General features: G+C 61.2%; 1 protein-coding gene across 5 annotated transcripts in view; it reads right to left on the reverse strand.

Moving 5' to 3' along the window:
- DLGAP4 (DLG associated protein 4) overlaps positions 1-18,191 on the reverse strand; it is a 154,797-nt gene that overhangs the window by 42,212 nt on the left and 94,394 nt on the right. The window contains exons 5-9 of one of the 5 annotated variants that reach the window (XM_066561764.1): positions 16,884-17,030; positions 10,980-11,197; positions 8,041-8,155; positions 5,378-5,428; positions 4,037-4,283 (exon numbers count right to left, since the gene is read on the reverse strand). In XM_066561764.1, coding sequence (XP_066417861.1) covers positions 4,037-4,283; positions 5,378-5,428; positions 8,041-8,155; positions 10,980-11,197; positions 16,884-17,030 — 778 coding nt within the window. Of the gene's footprint in view, positions 1-4,036; positions 4,284-5,377; positions 5,429-8,040; positions 8,156-10,979; positions 11,198-16,883; positions 17,031-17,649; positions 17,704-18,191 lie in introns of all 5 variants that reach the window. The other 4 variants (XM_066561767.1, XM_066561766.1, XM_066561768.1 and 1 more) reach the window with 4 other exon arrangements.

Below are 18,191 nucleotides of genomic sequence, written 5' to 3' on the forward strand. Positions count from 1 at the left end.
GACTTTCCCAGAAGCTGTGGAAACTCGTCCCACAGTGAGCCAGCCCTTGGAGGGTGCAGGCACTTAGGCACTTTGTCCTTCCTCCTAAGCACAGCCCTGCAGCCCCTGCAAGAGCACCAATGCCAGGGTCCTGTGTGCCTTCCCCCAGCACAACCATGGGCCCTGAAGCCAGCTCTCTAATTTAGTCACAAACAGGGAAACAAAAGCAATACAAAGAAGACAGGAAACAGGTGGGGGTGGGAGACAGAGGGCAGTTGTTCTGTCCTGACCTTTGGGAGTATCTCTCCCAGGCAGTGCTCTCCTGCCCAGCCTGGGCTTGGAAAAGTTCTGGTACATGGAGGGCACAAGGTGCATGCAGCCCTGGCCTCCCTGCAGGAGATCTGGACACAGGATAAGGAGCTGGACACCTGAGCTTTTTGGGAGCAGGCTGCTGAATCCCAGGGCAGGATGCTCTGAGCAAGGGTGGTGTTACCAGATGGCACAAGGAGGACTGGGAAGAGCTCGAGTACAACTGGCTTGGTGTGAGCTTTCCCTGCTGTATTTGCTTGCTCACCTCTGCTTTCCTGTTTCCCCTGGACATCAAATACTCTGCTCTGCATTGCAAGCAGTCTATTAAACAAGTAATTCCCAGAGCTGCCTCTAATAAGCAGGAGCCGGGGCTGGGGAGCCCTTTGTGGTGCTGGGAGCGGGCGCGGCTGTCACTGCACGCCTGGCAATTAGAGGAATGGGTTCCACTGGGGCTTTTGAGTCTCCGGCTGTGCGAGGCACAAAGCTTTGTTTAAGGCTGATCAAGGGCAGCTCATCATCTGTCTCGCTGGCTGTCAAACGGGAGCTAATTGCCCTGTAATGTGCCGATGACACAGGCATTAGTGGGAGGAACTGGCGTGGCAGGGGTGTGACAGCTGTCAGGGCTCTCCCCCGTGCTCCCCACACACTGCGCATGCAGCTTCCTGCCCCTCCTCCTGCCCTCAGACGGTGCCCAAATCCCTCTGCTTCAGCATCCAACCCCCACATGGCCCTCAAGGAACAAGAAGCCTGTGTTGGCCCCAGAACTGCTGCTGCTGGTGCCTCTTTAGGATGTGTCCCTGCACAGACAAAAGCATGGTGGTCCCCATTGCTCTGGGCTGGTGCACAGATGCTGGATGAAGGAAAGTGTCCCTGGGATGTGTCAGCCAGGTGGGGATCAGGGCTCTTAATGGTGTCATCCCAGAGCCCTGCGTGGAGCAGAGGCCTCGAGTGACCATTACACCTGCAGGTGACAGTGCACCCACCCCTCCCCGTGTGTCCAGGCTGATGCCACCAAGCTGCCACCCGCTGCTTGGGAGGCCCCTCCCCTACACCACCAGCCACTTAGAGCCTCGGGGATGCACAGAAAAGGCCCTGGGGGTACTGGTTGACAGCAGCTGAACATGAGCCAGGTGTGCCCAGGTGGGCAAGAGGCCAATGACACCTGGCCTGTACCAGCCATGGGGTGGCTGTCCCCTGTGACTGTCCCCTGTGCTGAGCACTGGTGAGGCACCTCATGTGCTGTGTCCATTTGAGCCCCTGTGACAAGAAAGACATTGAGGGGCTGGAATGTATCCAGGGAAGGAAATGGAGCTGGGAAAGGGGCTGGAGCCCCAGGAGCAGCTGAGGAAGCTGAGGGGCTCACCCTGCAATAAAGGAGGCTCAGGGGGGACCTCACTCTCTGCAACTCCCTGAGAGGAGGGTGCAGCCAGGTGGGGATCAGGCTCTTCTCCCAAGTAATAAGTGGCAGGATGAGAGGAAATGGCCTCAAGATGCACCAGGGGAGGTTTAGGTTGGGTATTAGGGAAAGCTCTTCATGGAAAGGGTCAGCTCAGGCACTGGCACAGGCTGCCCAGGGCAGTGGTGGAACACATCTCTGGAAGTGTTCAAAAAACTTGTGGATGTGGCACTTGGGGACATGGGTTTGTGGTGGCCTTGGCAGTGCTGGGTTAACAGTTGGACTCGATCCTAAAGGGCTTTTCCAATCAAAATAATTCCATGATTTGCAAGGGAACTGAACCCAGATGGCTGATTAGAGGTGTGAGTGCTGTCCAGATGTGTCTCCTGCCTCCCACATCCTGTGCATGCACAACCACAGATGCTCCTCTCTGCTCCTCAATCCTCCACCAAAACCCTTTTCCTCCCCAAGGCCCAGCAGCCAATGTGAAGGGCTGGGGGATGCTCTGGGAACCAGCAGAACTGTGCTGGGTCATGTCAGAGAGAGGTGGCACCCAGGCATTTTGGAAGCCCCCTCTGTGCTGTGCCTGCTGCTGCTGCCCGGTGCCAGCCTGGACCTGTGGCAGCACTGAGCCCAGCAGCACTGAGAGCAAGGAGAGGGCTGTGGGACAGGGGCAGCCAGGTGTGGGGAGTGGGACAGAGCAGAGCAGAGAGGGTGGCAGGAAGGAGGGACAGGGCTGAGCAAACAGCCCATCCCTCCCAGGGATGTCCTCCAGTTCCTGCCTCATCCTGGGGACCTTGACTGGGATGGCTCTGCAGCTCAGACCACTGAAGAGAGATGTTCCATGCCCATATCCCTGGGGAGGAAGGCCTGCAGCCAGGCAGGAAGGCTGCAGTGTCTCCTCCCCATTCCCCACTCTACCCAGAGCTGGGATGTGCTGTCTCCCACTGACAGCCCATCCCATCCCATCCCATCCCATCCCATCCCATCCCATCCCATCCCATCCCATCCCATCCCATCCCATCCCATCCCATCCCATCCCATCCCATCCCATCCTATCCCATCCCATCCTATCCCATCCCATCCCATCCCATCCCATCCCATCCTATCCCATCCCATCCTATCCCATCCCATCCCATCCCACCCATCCCATCCCAGTCCTGTGGCAGCTTTGCCTACAGCAGATGAGCTGAGGCTGCTCTGAACCCCCCTTGGTGCCAGGGCTGGTGCTGAGAGGCCCCATCCTGCTGGGGACCCATGGGGATGGGATGTGCTGCCTCCACAGACAGCCCTGGGGAGGTTCTGCATTCCTCCTGCCTGCTCTGCCATCTGCCTTGCACCATGAACAGGCGCCACCATGTTCAGGAACACCAAGGCATCACCTTTGCTAACCAGTTCCCAAAATTATCCCCAGGATGGAACCTCTCAGCTCCTCACACCTTGTGCTACACCTGAGCCCCATCTGGAGCACCGGGGCTGGCCAGAGCTGGGAAGGGCACAGGTTGCCTTGGAAAAATTGATGCAAAGTGATGCAGATCAAGTGACTTGGAGCATTATGGAAATGCTGCCATGGCTCAGCACAGGGATGCTGGGCTCTGGGGCTTGGGAACGCTTGTTGGTGCCTTAAAACTCAGTGCAAGATCTGTTTGTACTCCACAGCCAGGGATGTTGGGTTCTCTCTATGTGTCATCACAGAGTCACAGAATGGTTTGGGTTGAAAGGAGCTTAAAGCTCATCCAGTCCCACCCTTGTCCTGGGCAGGAACACCTTCCACTAGACCAGGTTGATCCAAGCCCTGTCCAACCTTGGATCAGCTTTGTCCAGCCTCGGACACTTCCAGGGATGGGGCAGCCACAGCTGCTCTGGGCAACCTGTGCAAGCACCTCACTAACCTCTAAGACTTTCCTGGAGCCTTCTCTTTTCCAGGTTGAACATTCCCACCCCCTCAGCCTATCTCCAGAGCAGAGGGGCTCCATCCCTTAGAGCATCATCTCCATGGTATCCTCTGGAGTTGCTCCAGCAGCTCCACATCTATCTTGTGTCAAGGGCCCCAGAGCTGGAGTCAGCTCTGCAGGAGGGGTCTCATGAGAGCAGAGTAGAACAGGAGGAATCTCCTCCCTTGACCTGCTGGTCACACCTCCTTTGACACAGAGCCCAGAGCCCGTCTGCCATTCCAGCACCCACATCCAGCTGCTGCCCATCCTCTCGGGCACACAGCAAGCCCCAACACGCCCCAAAAGTCACGGTCAGCCACGGCCGGGGATGCAGGTAGCCGAGCCCAGCGCCTCGCATGCCCGAGAGCCCCCAGGCAGTGCCAGCCGTGTCCCTGTCCCCGCACGCCGCGGCACTCACTGCTGTTGGTGGGTAGGGTCCTGCTGCCGCTGAGGCTGCCCGTGGGCGGCGGGGAGATGGAGCGGACGGAGCCCGTGTCGTCCTCCTGGGAGCAGCCCGCCTGGATGGCACGGAGGTAGCTGTGGCTCCGGGATCGGAAGTAGCTGGGCAGAGGCAGGTCCAGCACCTCCGCAGCCGCCGACTCGGCCTCGCTGTAGGTGGAGTCGCAGACGGGCTCGTACTGCTCCCCCAGCTCCGGCTCGGGCGCCTGCACGGGGACAGCACAGTAAGCCCCTGCCTGCGGCCGCCCTTCCTTTCCCTTCGTTTCCTTTCCCTTCCCTTCCCGTCCCGTCCGTCCTGCTCCTCGCCCTCCGGCCGCTCCTGCAGGTCCCGCTCAGGGCAGGGGGGACGGCAGGTCCAGTGGTCAGTGGTCAGTGGTGCTGGGCACAGCGTGCCCGGGGCTCTCTGCTGAGAGAGGGAAGAGGGCCCCTCCTTGGAGGGGAGAGGGTCCCAGCTTGTGGAGTAGGGGACACTTACCAGCACAGTGCCTGTGAAACACCCCCAGTCCTGCTGCTGAGAGCACCTGTGGCCAAGATCCCAGTGCAAACTCTGCCACGACCCCATCCCAGCACAGCTGGGATACCTCAGCCTGAATGTTAGAGCCCACCAGGGCATGCTTGCTCCTCGGGGGAGAATGTGGGGAGACAGCAGGGGAGAGCTGTGGGCTGGGGGACAGCCCCCACACTTGCCTAGGGTGGGTCTCGGAATCCACCCCAGCCCCATCCCTGGTGAGGGCCAGGAGAGGGCTTGGCTGTGGCCAGGGGTGAGCAGGGCAGGGGCAGCTCTCCCACTGCACTCCCCTTCCTCCCTCCTGCCCACAGCCCTGCCTTGCTGTCCCATGGCAGCTGCTGGGCAAACTCGGTCTTGGGAGAGGCTCAGCCAGGTCAAACCAGACCCAGCCCAGAGCAGACTGGTCTGAAATACAGGTGAGAGATGCTGAGACTGGCCCTGTTGCCCACATCCATCTCTCCTGGCCCTTTCTTTCTCCTGGCACACAAGGACATTGTTTCTGTCCAGCACTGGCATCTGAGCTCCATGAGGTTTGGCTTAAGAAGTTCATCTGCTTTCCCCTTAAAACTGAGGGTCCCTAAGCCCCTGCTGGGCCCAGGACTCAAGCTCTCCAGCTGCCTTGCAGTGCCTGGGTAAGGAGTGCTGTCTCCTTCTCCTCCTCTTTTCCTTCTCCTGCCACTGGCCTGGGCATGGGCTGACCCCAGAGCCCACCTCACACCCTGCCATGGGTGTCCAGGCTGGCCCCAGAAAGCTCCACGAGGAAGGATGAGAGAAACGCCAGTGGGACAATACCTGCTCTCCATGGGTAAATATCTGAGGGATAAGTGAGGGGGGTCCAAAGATCTGGAAGAAAGAGGTGGAGATGGTTAAAGGCCAAGAACAGGGAGCCCCTCACACAGACAGTGACTGCACAGGGACTGAGCACAAGGGGAGCAGGGGGCTGTCCCCTGGGGCCACTGCTGCTGACACTTCAGTACAAACTGCAGAGCTCGTAAGATGCCAAGCGAGGCCACACGCCCCTCAGACAGTGGCACGGACACGGCAAAGCTCCACAGGACACCTCAACCACGGGAGAAGCTGCTGAGCATTCAGCCTGCTGTGTGCACCATATCCATGTACACCACAGGGGACACTGGGGACACCGTGCTGGGACAGCCCTCTGCACACAGGGGCAGCTGCACAAGGTGGTCGTGGCTCCCACTGAGCACCTCTGGGTAGCCCCCAGCACTGGCCACACCTCAGAGCCCACAGAGCCGTGAGCAGCCCGAGTGCTCCGTGTGGGGGGAGCTGTCCTGCAGCCTGCAGGGCTGGCCTGGCCACCTCACTGCTGTCCCCCTGTGCCAGAAGAAGCCACACAGAAGCTGTTCTGCCTCCCCAGCAGAGCAAAGCCACAGCACACATATGGACAGAGTCCTGACAGACACTGCACTGCCCAGGGGCACGGCTGCCTCCTCCTCCTCCTCTCCACCCTCAGGGCTTTGCCTGGCACCGCCTGCCCTGGATGACCCTCTTGGGGAGAATGTAGGCTCAAAGTGTGCCTGAGGGAAGAGGCTTGGCTCTGGGAATGGGCCTGGCCCTCTTGCACAGGGCACAGCTCATGGTGGGGCTTGGCAGTGTTGGGGCCACCAGCTCTGTCCCCCTTGCTGTGACAGGAGGTGCTGACACATGCACCTGGTGATCCCCGGACTGCCAGAGGTGGAGCTGAGTGGGACCGAGCAGAGGGGACTTGTCTGTCAGAGTTGGGGGTGTTTCCATGTGGGAAGACACTGGGGTCTGGCTGGACACACAGGGAAGGTGGTGGAGGTCACACTGAAGTGAGGGCAGGGCAGGAACTGCCTCTGGCACTGAGATGGATGAGACCAGCACACACTGACCATGAACCAGCTCCATTCTGGACCAACAGACATGCAGTTTGTGGGAGGCCTCTCAATCCTGACCAGCTGCAGCTGAGCTCTCTGGTTTTCAGGGGACAGTGGCAGAGTGCCTGTGTTGGCAGCAGCCCCCCATGTGAGCGGGTGCTGTGGCAGTCGGGGTGTCCCCAGCAATCCCAGTGCCACCAGCCTGGCTCTGGGCTGGCTGCCTGTGCAGCTTCTGGCTCATCATGGGCTGCTGAGACCCTTCAGCTCCAAGACCCTCCTGATGTCTCTGTGGGGCTGCTGCACTCAGCTTCTGGAAGCAGCTCTGGACATGGACAGAGCACAGAGCCATGGTCTCCTGCAGGGACTTCAGCACGGACTGACACGCAAAGGACGAGGACACGGCGGTGCTGACCCCGCTGTGCACTGAGACACCCAGCACATGGCTGCTGCTGCTGCTGCTGCACAAGGGTCAGGACTGGCCACAGGGAACAGGAATGCCCAGCAATGCCCCTGCTCCCCCAGCTCCCCTCCAAGGGCTCCGACTGCTCTGGGACAGCAGCAGACTCCAGCCAAGGGGCTCAGTGCCCCCCACACCTGGATGGGAACACAGGCAGGACATGCCCTTGTCCCCCCTCCCCCAGGGCTCCTGATGCTCCCTGCTGCTCTGGTCCCCTGCACACACAGAGCAGCATGGGGGTGCTGCCCATGCAGACACACAGGAACAGATGGGACAGAGGCCCGGGGTGACAGGGCTCGCTGGGCAAAGCCGTGGGGCCATCGCTGCCCTGCAGTGGAAGGGCTGAGATGAGCACGTGGAACCTCTGCTCATCCTGGCACCAGTTATCTGTGGCCTGGGAGGCAGCTTCAGAGCAATCCCAGCCCCAGGGAGCTCCAGAACAACCCCATAACCATAGTGTGGGAAGTTAGACCCATTTTGCATCAACTACATCCCAAATGTTGCAGTTGGGGCATGAGCTCACCTTGTGGCAAGGGGTTTGCCACCCTCTGCCAGCATCTCACAGGCATCCTTGGCTTTGCCATGGTGCCCAGGAATATCCAAAAGAGACATGCCCAGCTGGCTGGCAGGACAGCCTCCCCAGCTGTGGGCTCTTTGTTCCTGGGGCCAGTCTGCTGCACAAGGGGCGAGGTCCTGAGCTGAGCAGGGTGACTGTCCCTGGTGACCCTGCAGGGTCCCAGGCTGGACATCACCAGATGAGGTCGGCTCTGGACCAACCCAGTGGGCATGAGGGGCTTGCAGCAAGGTTGAACAGCCTTGTGGATGGTTCTGGGGGTGACACAGTGAGACCCTGCACCTAGAGCAGCCATGAGCTTCACCCAGCACTGTGGGGCATCCTCTGGGTTACCATATCTGTGGCAGAGGGGTTTTGGCTGCACCAGCAGTGTGAGAGGAGGCAAAGCTGCAGGAAGGAGGTCTAATAGGAATCCTGATTAAAGAGCTGGCTACGACACTGGTAAAGCTGCCAGGGAACAGCCTGTGCATCTCCTGGAGCACAGCCAGTGCCTTGCTTTGAAGAGGGAAGAAGATGCTCCTTCCCTCCTGAGCTGGCCTCCTCACTGCCTGTGCCAGCATCTCACCTGGTTGATGCAGCTGGACTCGTTGGCACTGTCAGAGATCTGGTTGTATTCTTCCTCCCAGGTAGGGAACTTCGGAGGTAGGAGGATCTCGACAGAGTCCAGGCGGTCTAGGCTCCTGCTGGCAGAGAGAGGGTGTGAGGGTGTCCCCATGGCAGGGGCAGTGCTGGGGCAGAGCCAGACCCCCCTGCCCACAGCCAGACCCCCCTGCCCATGGCCAGACCCCCCAGCCCACAGCCAGACCCCCCTGCCCACGGGCCCTGTGCCAGGCACGGGCATGGGCACAGGCTCAGGCACGTGTGGCAGCGCTGAGGTGATGCTGGGCACTGTGCCCACTGCTCGGCTGTGGAGAAGGCAGCTCTTCCTCGCCCTGCCAGCCCCTGGCTGGGAATGGCACACAGGGAAATGGTTGTGGGGTGCAGTGGAAGGAGAAGGGCAAGATTTTGGGTCCTGCTGCCCCAGGAAAGCACTGCAGATGCCAAGTTAGTCCAGCAGAGCCCCGGGGACCATGTGTGATCTGTGCCAGCCTCCAGCCACAGCACTGCCTGGATTGCTAGAAAAGGGGGGAGAGGCAAGGTGAGAAATGACTTTTAATTTGTATTTTGTGGACTTTGCAATTTGAAACAACTGCAAGATATATATATTTACATTTGTATAGATTATCTGGAAGAAGTCCAGTGGGAACCTAGCTGGAATGACAATGCTGCACGAGCAGTGGATCAGTATTTCCAGTACAGCTTTGCTGGGAGAAACTGCCACTATGTCCTGGGGCAGAGCTGCAGGCTGTGCACAGGAGAGCAGGGCTCTCACTGAACCTGACCCAGCCCAGATCTCAACTGAAACCCAGGCACATGGGGGCAGGGAGGGATGGGGAAGGATGGGGCAGGGAGGGATGGGGAAGGATGGGGCTCCCCTGGGGCTCTGTTCCACTACAAGACCATGTGTGAAGGAGTCCTGGGCACAGGCTGGGTGCACACGGAGGGGGACATTGCCAGCCACAGTGGCCCAGGACAGCTGTGGGGCCTCTCCCTCTGGAATGGCCTGTGATCCCAACACAGGCCCTCATGGTTGCCTCCCCAATGTCTGCCAGGGCCGTGGGTACAGAGCTTTGATTGTGACCTGCCTGGGGACAGCAGAGCTGGGGGCACGGCAGGCCCTGTGCAGCCTGTGGGCATCCCACAGGGACTCGGAGGTGTCCATCCCAGGGTGGGATGGGAGCGAGGAATTGTCCCCTCTGCCAGGAGAGATGGAGGAGACACCCCTTGGAGGGTCTTGGGGACCAAGGGCCTTGCGACTCCCCCAGCGTTGGGCTCTCTGCTGACTGCTGGCTTTCCCTCATGCTGAGGTTTTTATGCCATGAGCCAGCCGCGTCCTGGCGTGGGCAGCGTCCCTGTGCCACCCCTCTGGCCTTCCCCCCGCCTGCCCGCGAGGAAACCGAGCCACCGAGCGGCCAGCAGCCCTTGGAGGGGCAGAGACCATCGCAGAGGGACGGCCCTGTGCCTTGCCCTGGCTCTGGCTGGCCCTGCGGCCCCCCTGTCCCAGCCCCGGCCCGGGGTCCCTCGGCTGCCGGGGCTCGGGGCTGCGCTGGACGGCGAGGGCCGGGCACCAGGTGGCGGCCGCGCTCCGCTCCCGGCTCCGGCCGGGGCCCGGCCCCATCCCCGGTTCTATTCCCGGCTCCGGCCCCGGCTCTATTCCCGGTTCCAGCCCCAGTCCCCTCTACATTCTTGGCTCTATCCCTGGTCTCAGCCCCGGCTCTATCTCCAGCTCCAGCTCTGTTCCCGGCTCCGTTCCCGGCCAGGCTCTGCCGGGTCCTGCCCCGCAGAGCTCCTGTAGGGCTCGGAGCCCTCGCAGCCGATCCCTCTGTCCGCGCTCCCCAGAGCTTCCCCAGGCCTGGCCCGGCCCTGGCTGAGCCCAGCGCTCAGGGCAGGCCACATCCCGAGGGACAGGCTGCATGGGCACAAGGAGCCCCAGCCTCTCTAGGTGGGTATTTTTCACCGGAGACTCCAGGACCCCACCCTGCTCCCCTGAGGCGAATGTGAGGGCTCAGAACAGGGATGGATCCAGAGCAGGCATTTCCAGGGCTCCCCACAGCTGATTTTGTCACCGTCTCCCAGCAGAAAGCAGCACCTGGTCTTGATGCGAAGGCTCTGTGAGGTGCCCCCGCGCTGCCTGCACCCCACTTCCCTCTGCCTGCTGACCCTCAGCAGTTCATCCCCAGCAGCTCCTCTGTAGCAGCCACAGCTGCCCCAGCTGCAGCACCCGGAGCACTGAGAGCCCCCAGGTGCCTTGTCCCGGGATGTGGAGCAGGTGCTGAGGACTCTGCACGGCATCACTGCCCAGCTCATGCAGAGCCCCTCCTTCAGGACCAGCCTCTGGCCCAGCAAAGCTCCTGCTCTGCTCCCCTGGCTTTGTCTGGCTCAAACCACTGTGGGTCTTCCTCCTTCAAAAACCTCTCAGCCCTTCAGGATATCCTCCAGCCCAGTGTGCCACCTTTCTGTTCCAGAGGTGGAACAGCTGGAACACCTGCACACCTCTGGAGCAGAGCAGCTCCAGGCACAGTCCCAGCAGGCTGAGTGTCTTCAGCCATGCCAGGTGAGCAGCTTCCATGGCCAAGAGGCCTCTTGGGGTTGGGATCTCTGCATTCCCCCAGAGCAGAGGATGCTTGAAGAGGAAATCCCCACAGCTCCATCAGAGGAGTGCTCCCCCCATGACTGAGGGGACAGAGACCTAAAGCAGCTCCTAACGCCAGGGCTACTGGGAATCACCAGGATGGGGTGCCTCATCTTCTCCTGTCCTGCTGTCTCCTCATCTCTGTTAGAGCTGGGGTGCAGGAGCCCTGCTGGGCTCTGATGCCACACTCTGTGGGGTGCTGCAACCCAAGGACTGCTCCAGGGGTGGCCCTGAGGGCCTGTGCAGAGCTCCCAGAGGAGCTCCAGCGTTACCTTTGTGTGGTGCTCTGCTCACTCAGGGACTGTTGTGTGGCCTTGAGGTAACTCTGCCTCCGAGCTGCAGTTTTTGGGGATGGTTTGGGGCTGGTTTCTGAGTCCTCGCTGTCATCATCCCCCATGGCTTTGATGTAGCTCCCGCTGCGCATGCGCCGGCACGGGATCTCGCTGTCCTTGTCCCGGGACAGCGTGCTGTTCCACTCCCCGTGGGGCACCTGCAGGAGGAAGGGCAGCATCAGCAGATGTGAGGGAGGGCACAGCCCACCATCCTGGGACCAGCAGGATCGTGGGGAGCTGGGGAGATTGCTGTGCTTCTGCTGTGGTGTAGTGGGAAAAAGCAACACAATTCCTTCACAACCCTCCCTTAGCAGCTCATGCCAGGCAGCCCTTGCTTTGGTGGCCTCTGTTTTAGCACATCACAGCCATTCCCTGCCGCTGGACACCTCCATCCCAGACATGCTCACACAGCCAGGACAAGCTGCACAATTCCAGGCGTCACAGGGGGAGGAGGGGACAGTCTCACTGGGCCTCTGTGGGGCATTGGGAAAGGGCTGGACCTGGCTGTTCATCACACAGACCACATCACTGAACATAAAAGTGCTGCTGTGGAGCAGGGCTTGGGGCTCAGAGCCCAGACCTTCATGGGCTCTTTAAGGTTTTGAGTTGAATGTGACTCTGAGTGGCTGAAATTACTTCCTGAAACAAGTCAGGCTCACAAGTCCCTCTAGAGCAGCTTGGGCACACAGACCTTGTTCTGGCCTCTCTGCTGAGAGATGAGTGGCACCTTGGGCATGAAGAGCACTTCTAACCCCAGCAAGATGACAACTCCACAATTAATTTATGGCAGACACAGTCTCTTGTTCCCTCACTAGACAGGAGTGAGCTGTTGGTGCCACAGGAGGCCTGAAGCACTGAGCAGCCACAGCAGCCTCCACCCCGCCTGCCCATCCTGTGGGGGGGACCAGAAGCAGAGCCAGGGCACCCAGGACTGACCAGGATGAGTCACATGTGGTGGGGGACAAGTCAGGAGAAAGATGGGGAAGCCCAGGCTTCCAGGAGCAAGCCTTGGCTTTGTGGCTCACTTGGATTGCTGCTGACCTTTGTCCTGCCCTCGAGGACATGGCCAAGGAGCAGCCAGGCCAGATGTGAGGATACAGCCATGTCCATGCCACACCAGTGCCAGGGCAGCCCAGACTAGGGCAGCAGCTGGGATACCATGGGGAGCAGTGTCAGCCCTTGTGCTGAGCACAGCTTGTGCTGACAGGAGATTCCACCTTGGCTCTGCTGGATGGAGCTGCTGGACCTGCCCTGCTGCCCAGGGAGCCGTGGGGCTGAGCAGCCATAGCTCACACGGTGCTCTGGGGATGCAGGGCTGTGCTGGAGCTGTGAGGAGCCAGCCCTGAATTGACTGTTCCCATCCCTGCTCCCAGCAGGGCTTCCCTGGGAGCCAGAGCCAGTCTGAGGCTGTGTCTGATGGTGTTGGGTTGGAGCACCTCCAGGTGAGGCTCAGATCTGCTGGCTGTGTCCAGGTGCAGGCTCAATCCACAGCTCACAGCTGAGGGTTTGTTCCTGCCCGAAGGAGCAGGGACTCAGCCCGTGTCCTGCCAGCCTGCTCCATGTGCCCACTCTGGAACAGACCCCAAACAACCCCTGGGGCTGCTTTGGGGACAGGCCCCTGCCTGGAGTGCACCCATGACTCAGCACCCACATTCCTGGGGGTGTGGAACAGAGGCAGGGCTGATCCAGGTGTGTGAGATCCAGCTGGGACCCAAGTGGAGCGAGTCTCCCACATGAGACACACACACTGGCCAGGCCTCCCTGGGCCCACTGCTGCTGGTGTGGAATCTCCCAGCTCTTTCCACTCTGCTCCTGCCATCTTTATGCTTAGCCATGGCTCCCAGGCCAAGCTCACACCACTGTCCAGCTCAGGGGCTGTGGCTGTCAAATCTCAGGTCCTGATAAATGCAAGAGCTGAGAACCCTTTCCCTGCTGGGTAGGAGTGCTGCCTCTGTCTGTACTGGTGGCCTTGAGGCCAGGAGGGACCCCACTGGCTCCAGCTGAGTCCTGCCACTGGGAGGATCCCACAGGTCACTGGGATGCCTGGCTCTGACCCTTTCCAGAGGAGACAAGGACCCTGAGAATCACTTTTATATCGATCACCATCAGCTCTGACTGCAGACTGCATTTTGCTGCCTGCCTTCTACTCAGGCTGAGCTGTACCTCCTGCCTGTGGGGTCTGGGCCAGCATGGGGCTGGAGAGGGCAGGAAGGGCTGGTGAGGGCAGGAATGGCTGGTGAGGGGCAGGAAGGGCTGAAGAGGGCAGGAAGGGCTGGTGAGGGCAGGAAGGGTTGGTGAGGGCAGGAAGGGCTGGAGAGGGGAGGAAGGGTTGGTGAGGGCAGGAAGGGCTGGTGAGGGCAGGAAGGGCTGGAGAGGGGCAGGAAGGGCTGGAGAGGGCAGGCAGGGTTGGTGAGGGCAGGCAGGGCTGGTGAGAGCAGGCAGGGTTGATGAGGGCAGGAAGGGCTGGAGAGGGGAGGAAGGGTTGGTGAGGGGCAGGAAGGGTTGGTGAGGGCAGGAAGGGCTGGTGAGGGCAGGAAGGGCTGGAGAGGGGCAGGAAGGGCTGGAGAGGGCAGGCAGGGTTGGTGAGGGCAGGCAGGGTTGGTGAGGGCAGAAAGGGCTGGTGAGGGCAGGCAGGGCTGGTGAGGGCAGAAAGGGCTGGTGAGGGCAGGCAGGGCTGGTGAGAGCCGGCAGGGCTGGTGAGGGCAGGCAGGGTTGGTGAGGGGCAGGAAGGGTTGGTGAGAGCAGGCAGGGCTGGTGAGGGCAGGAAGGGCTGGTGAGGGCAGGAAGGGCTGGTGAGGGCAGGCAGGGCTGGAGAGGGCAGGAAGGGTTGGTGAGAGCAGGCAGGGCTGGAGAGGGGCAGGAAGGGCTGGTGAGGGGCAGGAAGAGCTGGTGAGGGCAGGAAGAGCTGGTGAGGGCAGGAAGAGCTGGTGAGGGCAGGCAGGGCTGGCTGCAGCCCCTGGCTGAGGAGGGCAGGGTCAGGCAGCAGCCAAGTGTGCCATGAAGGACAGGGGCTGCCTGGCTGTCTCTGTGCCGGGCCAGCGCTGGATGGTGTGGGGCAGTGTGGGGTGCTGAGCCCAGCCCAGGAGAGTGGGGGCTTTCAGATCTCAGGGTTCTACAGCTGCTCTGCTGCCACTGCTCAAGGGCACGGGCTGGGGGCTGCTCAGTTCTGCCATGGCTGCTCCATTTGCCCCCTAGCCTTGGGCTCCCTGGGCACAGGAGCACAAAGGCAGTTCCAGTGGTACCTGGCCCTCACCAAGCTGCCTTAATCCTGATTTCCCTGCCTCTCCTCTGCTCTGTGCCTTGGCAAGGCAGCAGGGCACAGAGCTGCTCTCAAGGTGCTCTGCATTCCAGCTCAGCACTCAAGGAAAGGAAGGTGCTTGGGAGGACACCCCTGAATCCACTGCCCCACTTTGGAGCATGTCCCACCTCTGCCTGCACAGGGTTCACAGGTATCACAGCTCCCGTGGGACAGAGAGCAGGACAAGTGTTTCCTAAGTGTCACACCTGCAGAGACAAGCAGGTGCCCTCGGGGCCCTGCAAAAGCAGTGCAGGTCCTTTGGGTGCTGTTTGGGGTCCTCTGGGTGCTTCTGTGCAGGAGGATGTGAGGAGCCTGTCCTGCAGTCTGCAGCTCTGCCATGGGGGTGACAGCCAGAGCAGCTGCTGTGATCAAGGACAGACGTGACAGTGGCCAGTGCAGCCCCTCGGTGGCAGCAGAGCTCCTGGCAGGTGACACCCGGGGCTCTGAGCACTGACTGTGTGTCATGCCCAAGTGGGATGAGGGCACCCAGGCAGGCACAGAGCAGTTCCTCACAGGTGGTGGGGCCCTGCTGCCCTTCCTGCTGCTCTGCCAGGTGTGGCCTTGGCTCTGCCCGTTGTGCTTTGGCTGCTGAAAGAGTGGGGAGCAAGAGGATCCCAGGTCCAGAGACACTTTATGGGGACTTGGGGGCTGCAGGATGTGGGTCCTTCCTTGTGCTCAGTCATGGTCCGTGTGGTGCCATGTGGTGCAGGGGTGTGGGATCCAGGCACGTGTCCACCCCTGGAGCTGGGCTCCACTGCTGCCACAACACTGAGCTGTCACCAGGTGCTGCCACCACACTGCACTGTCACCAGGTGCTGTACAGTCCCCAGCCAGCAGCACTGTCTGCCTGTCCTGCTCTTCTGTCCCCCAGTCCCTGGAGCCCTGACAGAGCAGGGGCAGGGGGAAGGGGAGCTGCTCTGCTGGGCTCTGGCAGGAGCTGCAGTGCTCCCTCCACTCGGGGCAGGTCAGGGGGAAGAGACTGGAAAAGCAAACAGGGTTTCCATCACACAAGTGCCAGCTCTGCCATGCACACACGGACATGCAGCACAGAAGGCCCTGCTGAGTGCAGCAGGGCTGCAGGGCCATGCACGGGCTGCACTGCTGCAGGGCCATGCACGGGCTGCACTGCTGGGGGCACAGCACTGCTCCCTGTCCCTTGTGCTGTCCCACGGGCTCAGCCATGTCCTCGAGAAGCAAGCTGCAGCCAGGCTGTCCCTCTGGAGGGCACCCTCTGGGAAGGACCTGGGCTGTGCTCCTGCTCTGTGGCAGCTTGGTGGGGCTGGCGTGAGGCACTCAGCACCGTGGAGTGGCTGGCACTGGTCAGGCCACTCACTCTGGATGATGAATTATTTTCAGGGCTCCTGGGGGTTAAGGAAGCTCTGGGGTGGTCTGGCTGTAGGTGGGGTTGGGGAGGCTGGTCTGGATGATGCATCAGGTCAATGGTGACTGTCCCCTCTGAGCCACCACACTGCCTCACTTCGGTGCTGTCTGTGGATCCACAGCTCCTGCTCACTCCTGCCTGGGGTATCTCCCACTCCAAGGAGCTCCTCAGCCTCTTTCCTTGTACTCTCAGCTGCCCAAGGGGCCCATGGGGACAGGGGGACCGGGGATGTGGAGCACAGCCTCCCTCCTTGGAGACTGTGCTCTAAGGATGGAGCTGTGTCATCCTAGGGACTGATCTGAGAGTTCCCTATCCTGATGGGACAGGGCTGGACCTGGGGCTGGGCCATCACCAGCTACAACATCTGGCTATGGATGTTTCCAGGGCCTGGAAACATCACATGGACTCCTAATAGTTGCTGATGAATCCCCAAAATACCCCCAAAGGACCTTTCAAATGGGGCAGGAGAGGTGAATAGCCTTGGGGCCTGGGCTGTCCTGTTTGTCCCCATCCCATTCCTGCCCTCCCCTGTGTCCCTGCACCTCTGGCACCCACTGGGCATTTCTGCCTGGCAGCAGCGCCCTCTGCAGCAGGACAGGGCCCCGTGTCCCCAGGCACTGGGAAAGCAGATCCTTGCTGTTCCTCCCCCTGGCACATGGAGGGAGTGGGCTCGCTCTGTCCCCAGGTGTGACAGGGGACATTTGGCCTTGCAAAAGGACATTCCCCACACACAGGCTCCAGAGGTCACTTCTCCATCGCCTCTCCTGTGCCAAGGAGGGGCAGGGATACAGTGACCCCATGCTCCCGTGAGGTCCCTGAGCCCTGTGTCCTGATCTTTGGGGCTGACATTGGACACCTGGGGACAAGGTGAGCCCAAGCAGCTTGGGGGGGCACCAGGCACCGTGGTTTTGGGACTGGGTGCCCGAGGTCTTGTCTCTGGTGGTGAAGCACTGGTGAACCAAGCACAGGGCCTGCCCCAGGCACTGGGGATGTTGGTCACACCCTGGTGTCCCCTGTGTCCCTCCTGCCATGCCAGTAGTGGCTCTTGGCTGCTCCCTGCCCGCTCCAAGTCCGGTGGCGCAGGCTGAGTCCCTGGCCAGCGGTCCCAGGAGGATCAGAGCAGGAGGAACTGGGCAAAAGCTCCTGCTCCAAACAAGATCCCTACCTGGGCGCTGCCTGCGTCGGTCGGCGCGGGGCTGAGGGGCTGGTCCCAGCTCTGCGGGGCAGCCGCGTCCTCCCAGCCGAGCGGTGGCGCTGCCCAGCTGCTGGCCAGGCCCGTGCCACCCAGCTGTGCCCACAGCCCTGCGTCAGGCTGTCGAGAAACGGAGGCTCATTACATGGGGGGAAGGAGCAGGGCAGCCTTGCACCCCAGAGCCCAGGGGCTGTCGGGGCTGCCTGCTGGGCTCGGTGCTGCAGCCTGAGGGAACAGGGCCCTCGGAGAGCTTGCCTGCAGCTCTTTAACCTCAAATGCTTAATGGGAAGGAGCAGGGGGAAAGAAAAAGAAACCAGGCCAAGATCATTTTCCCTGCTGGTGTTCCTGATGCAGTCAGTTCAGTCCCTTGGAAATTTGATTTGCAGCCATGGCCAGCGAGGTATTGGGAGCTGAGTGTGCTTCAATAATTCATCAGTTTTTAAAGCCTCTAACCTGGCTGGGCACAGCCAGGAAAGCCCCTGGCACCTCTGCATTAAAAGGATGCTAGAGATTTACATGCACAGGCTGGTCCCCTCCTCCCCCCACCCAGGCCTGGCTTATTTGTCTTCATTCCTCTCTCTGGGCACAACCAGGTTCACGCCGCTCCAGCGCCGCTTTTGGAGCCTGCTGCAGACCTGGAGCTGCAGGTGCCAGGCTTTCAAACCAGCATCAGCCATGCAGGCCATGCAAGCGGGGCTGGCACTGCCCTGCTGCCCCACCCTGCCCGCTGGGCTCCTACCAGTGCTCCGGGGAAGCTGGGCAGGGCAGGGCTGGCCGGGCACGCCGGCGCGTCCTGGGATGCGTGGAGATAAGGGGGGGAGCGTTAGTCAGGGCTGCTGACCTTCAGGCACAGGGGGCTCCGTGGGGCCTGGGGGCTGTGTCTGGTGAGATGTGGCCCCTGAGTGTTCCCGGCTGTGTGGGCACTCAGGGCAAACAGCCACATGGGGCAGCTACGTCCCCACTGCCCAGGAGTGTTCCCCAGCAACTGCAGGGCCTGGGCAGGCAGTGGGGACACGTGGGAGCCCTGCAGGGAATGGGGTCACACCCAGCAGAGGAGGTGGGGTGGCATGTCCCCTCCACAGGGACTGGAGGCGCTGGGACTGCGCCGCAGCTGTGGGAGATGGACCCCATTAGCATCAGTGTCCCCACAGGAGGAGTAGGGGCCTGTTCCCACGGCCCTCCCCAGCCCTCTCCTGGCAGTGTGACCCAAGCTGGCAGCTGAACCATCTGGAGATGTTGGATAAGGTCACATGGGTGCCCACCAAGAGGATGTCCCTGAGC

This window comes from Molothrus aeneus, chromosome 17 (assembly GCF_037042795.1).
Source record: "Molothrus aeneus isolate 106 chromosome 17, BPBGC_Maene_1.0, whole genome shotgun sequence".
Lineage (NCBI taxonomy): Eukaryota > Metazoa > Chordata > Aves > Passeriformes > Icteridae > Molothrus > Molothrus aeneus.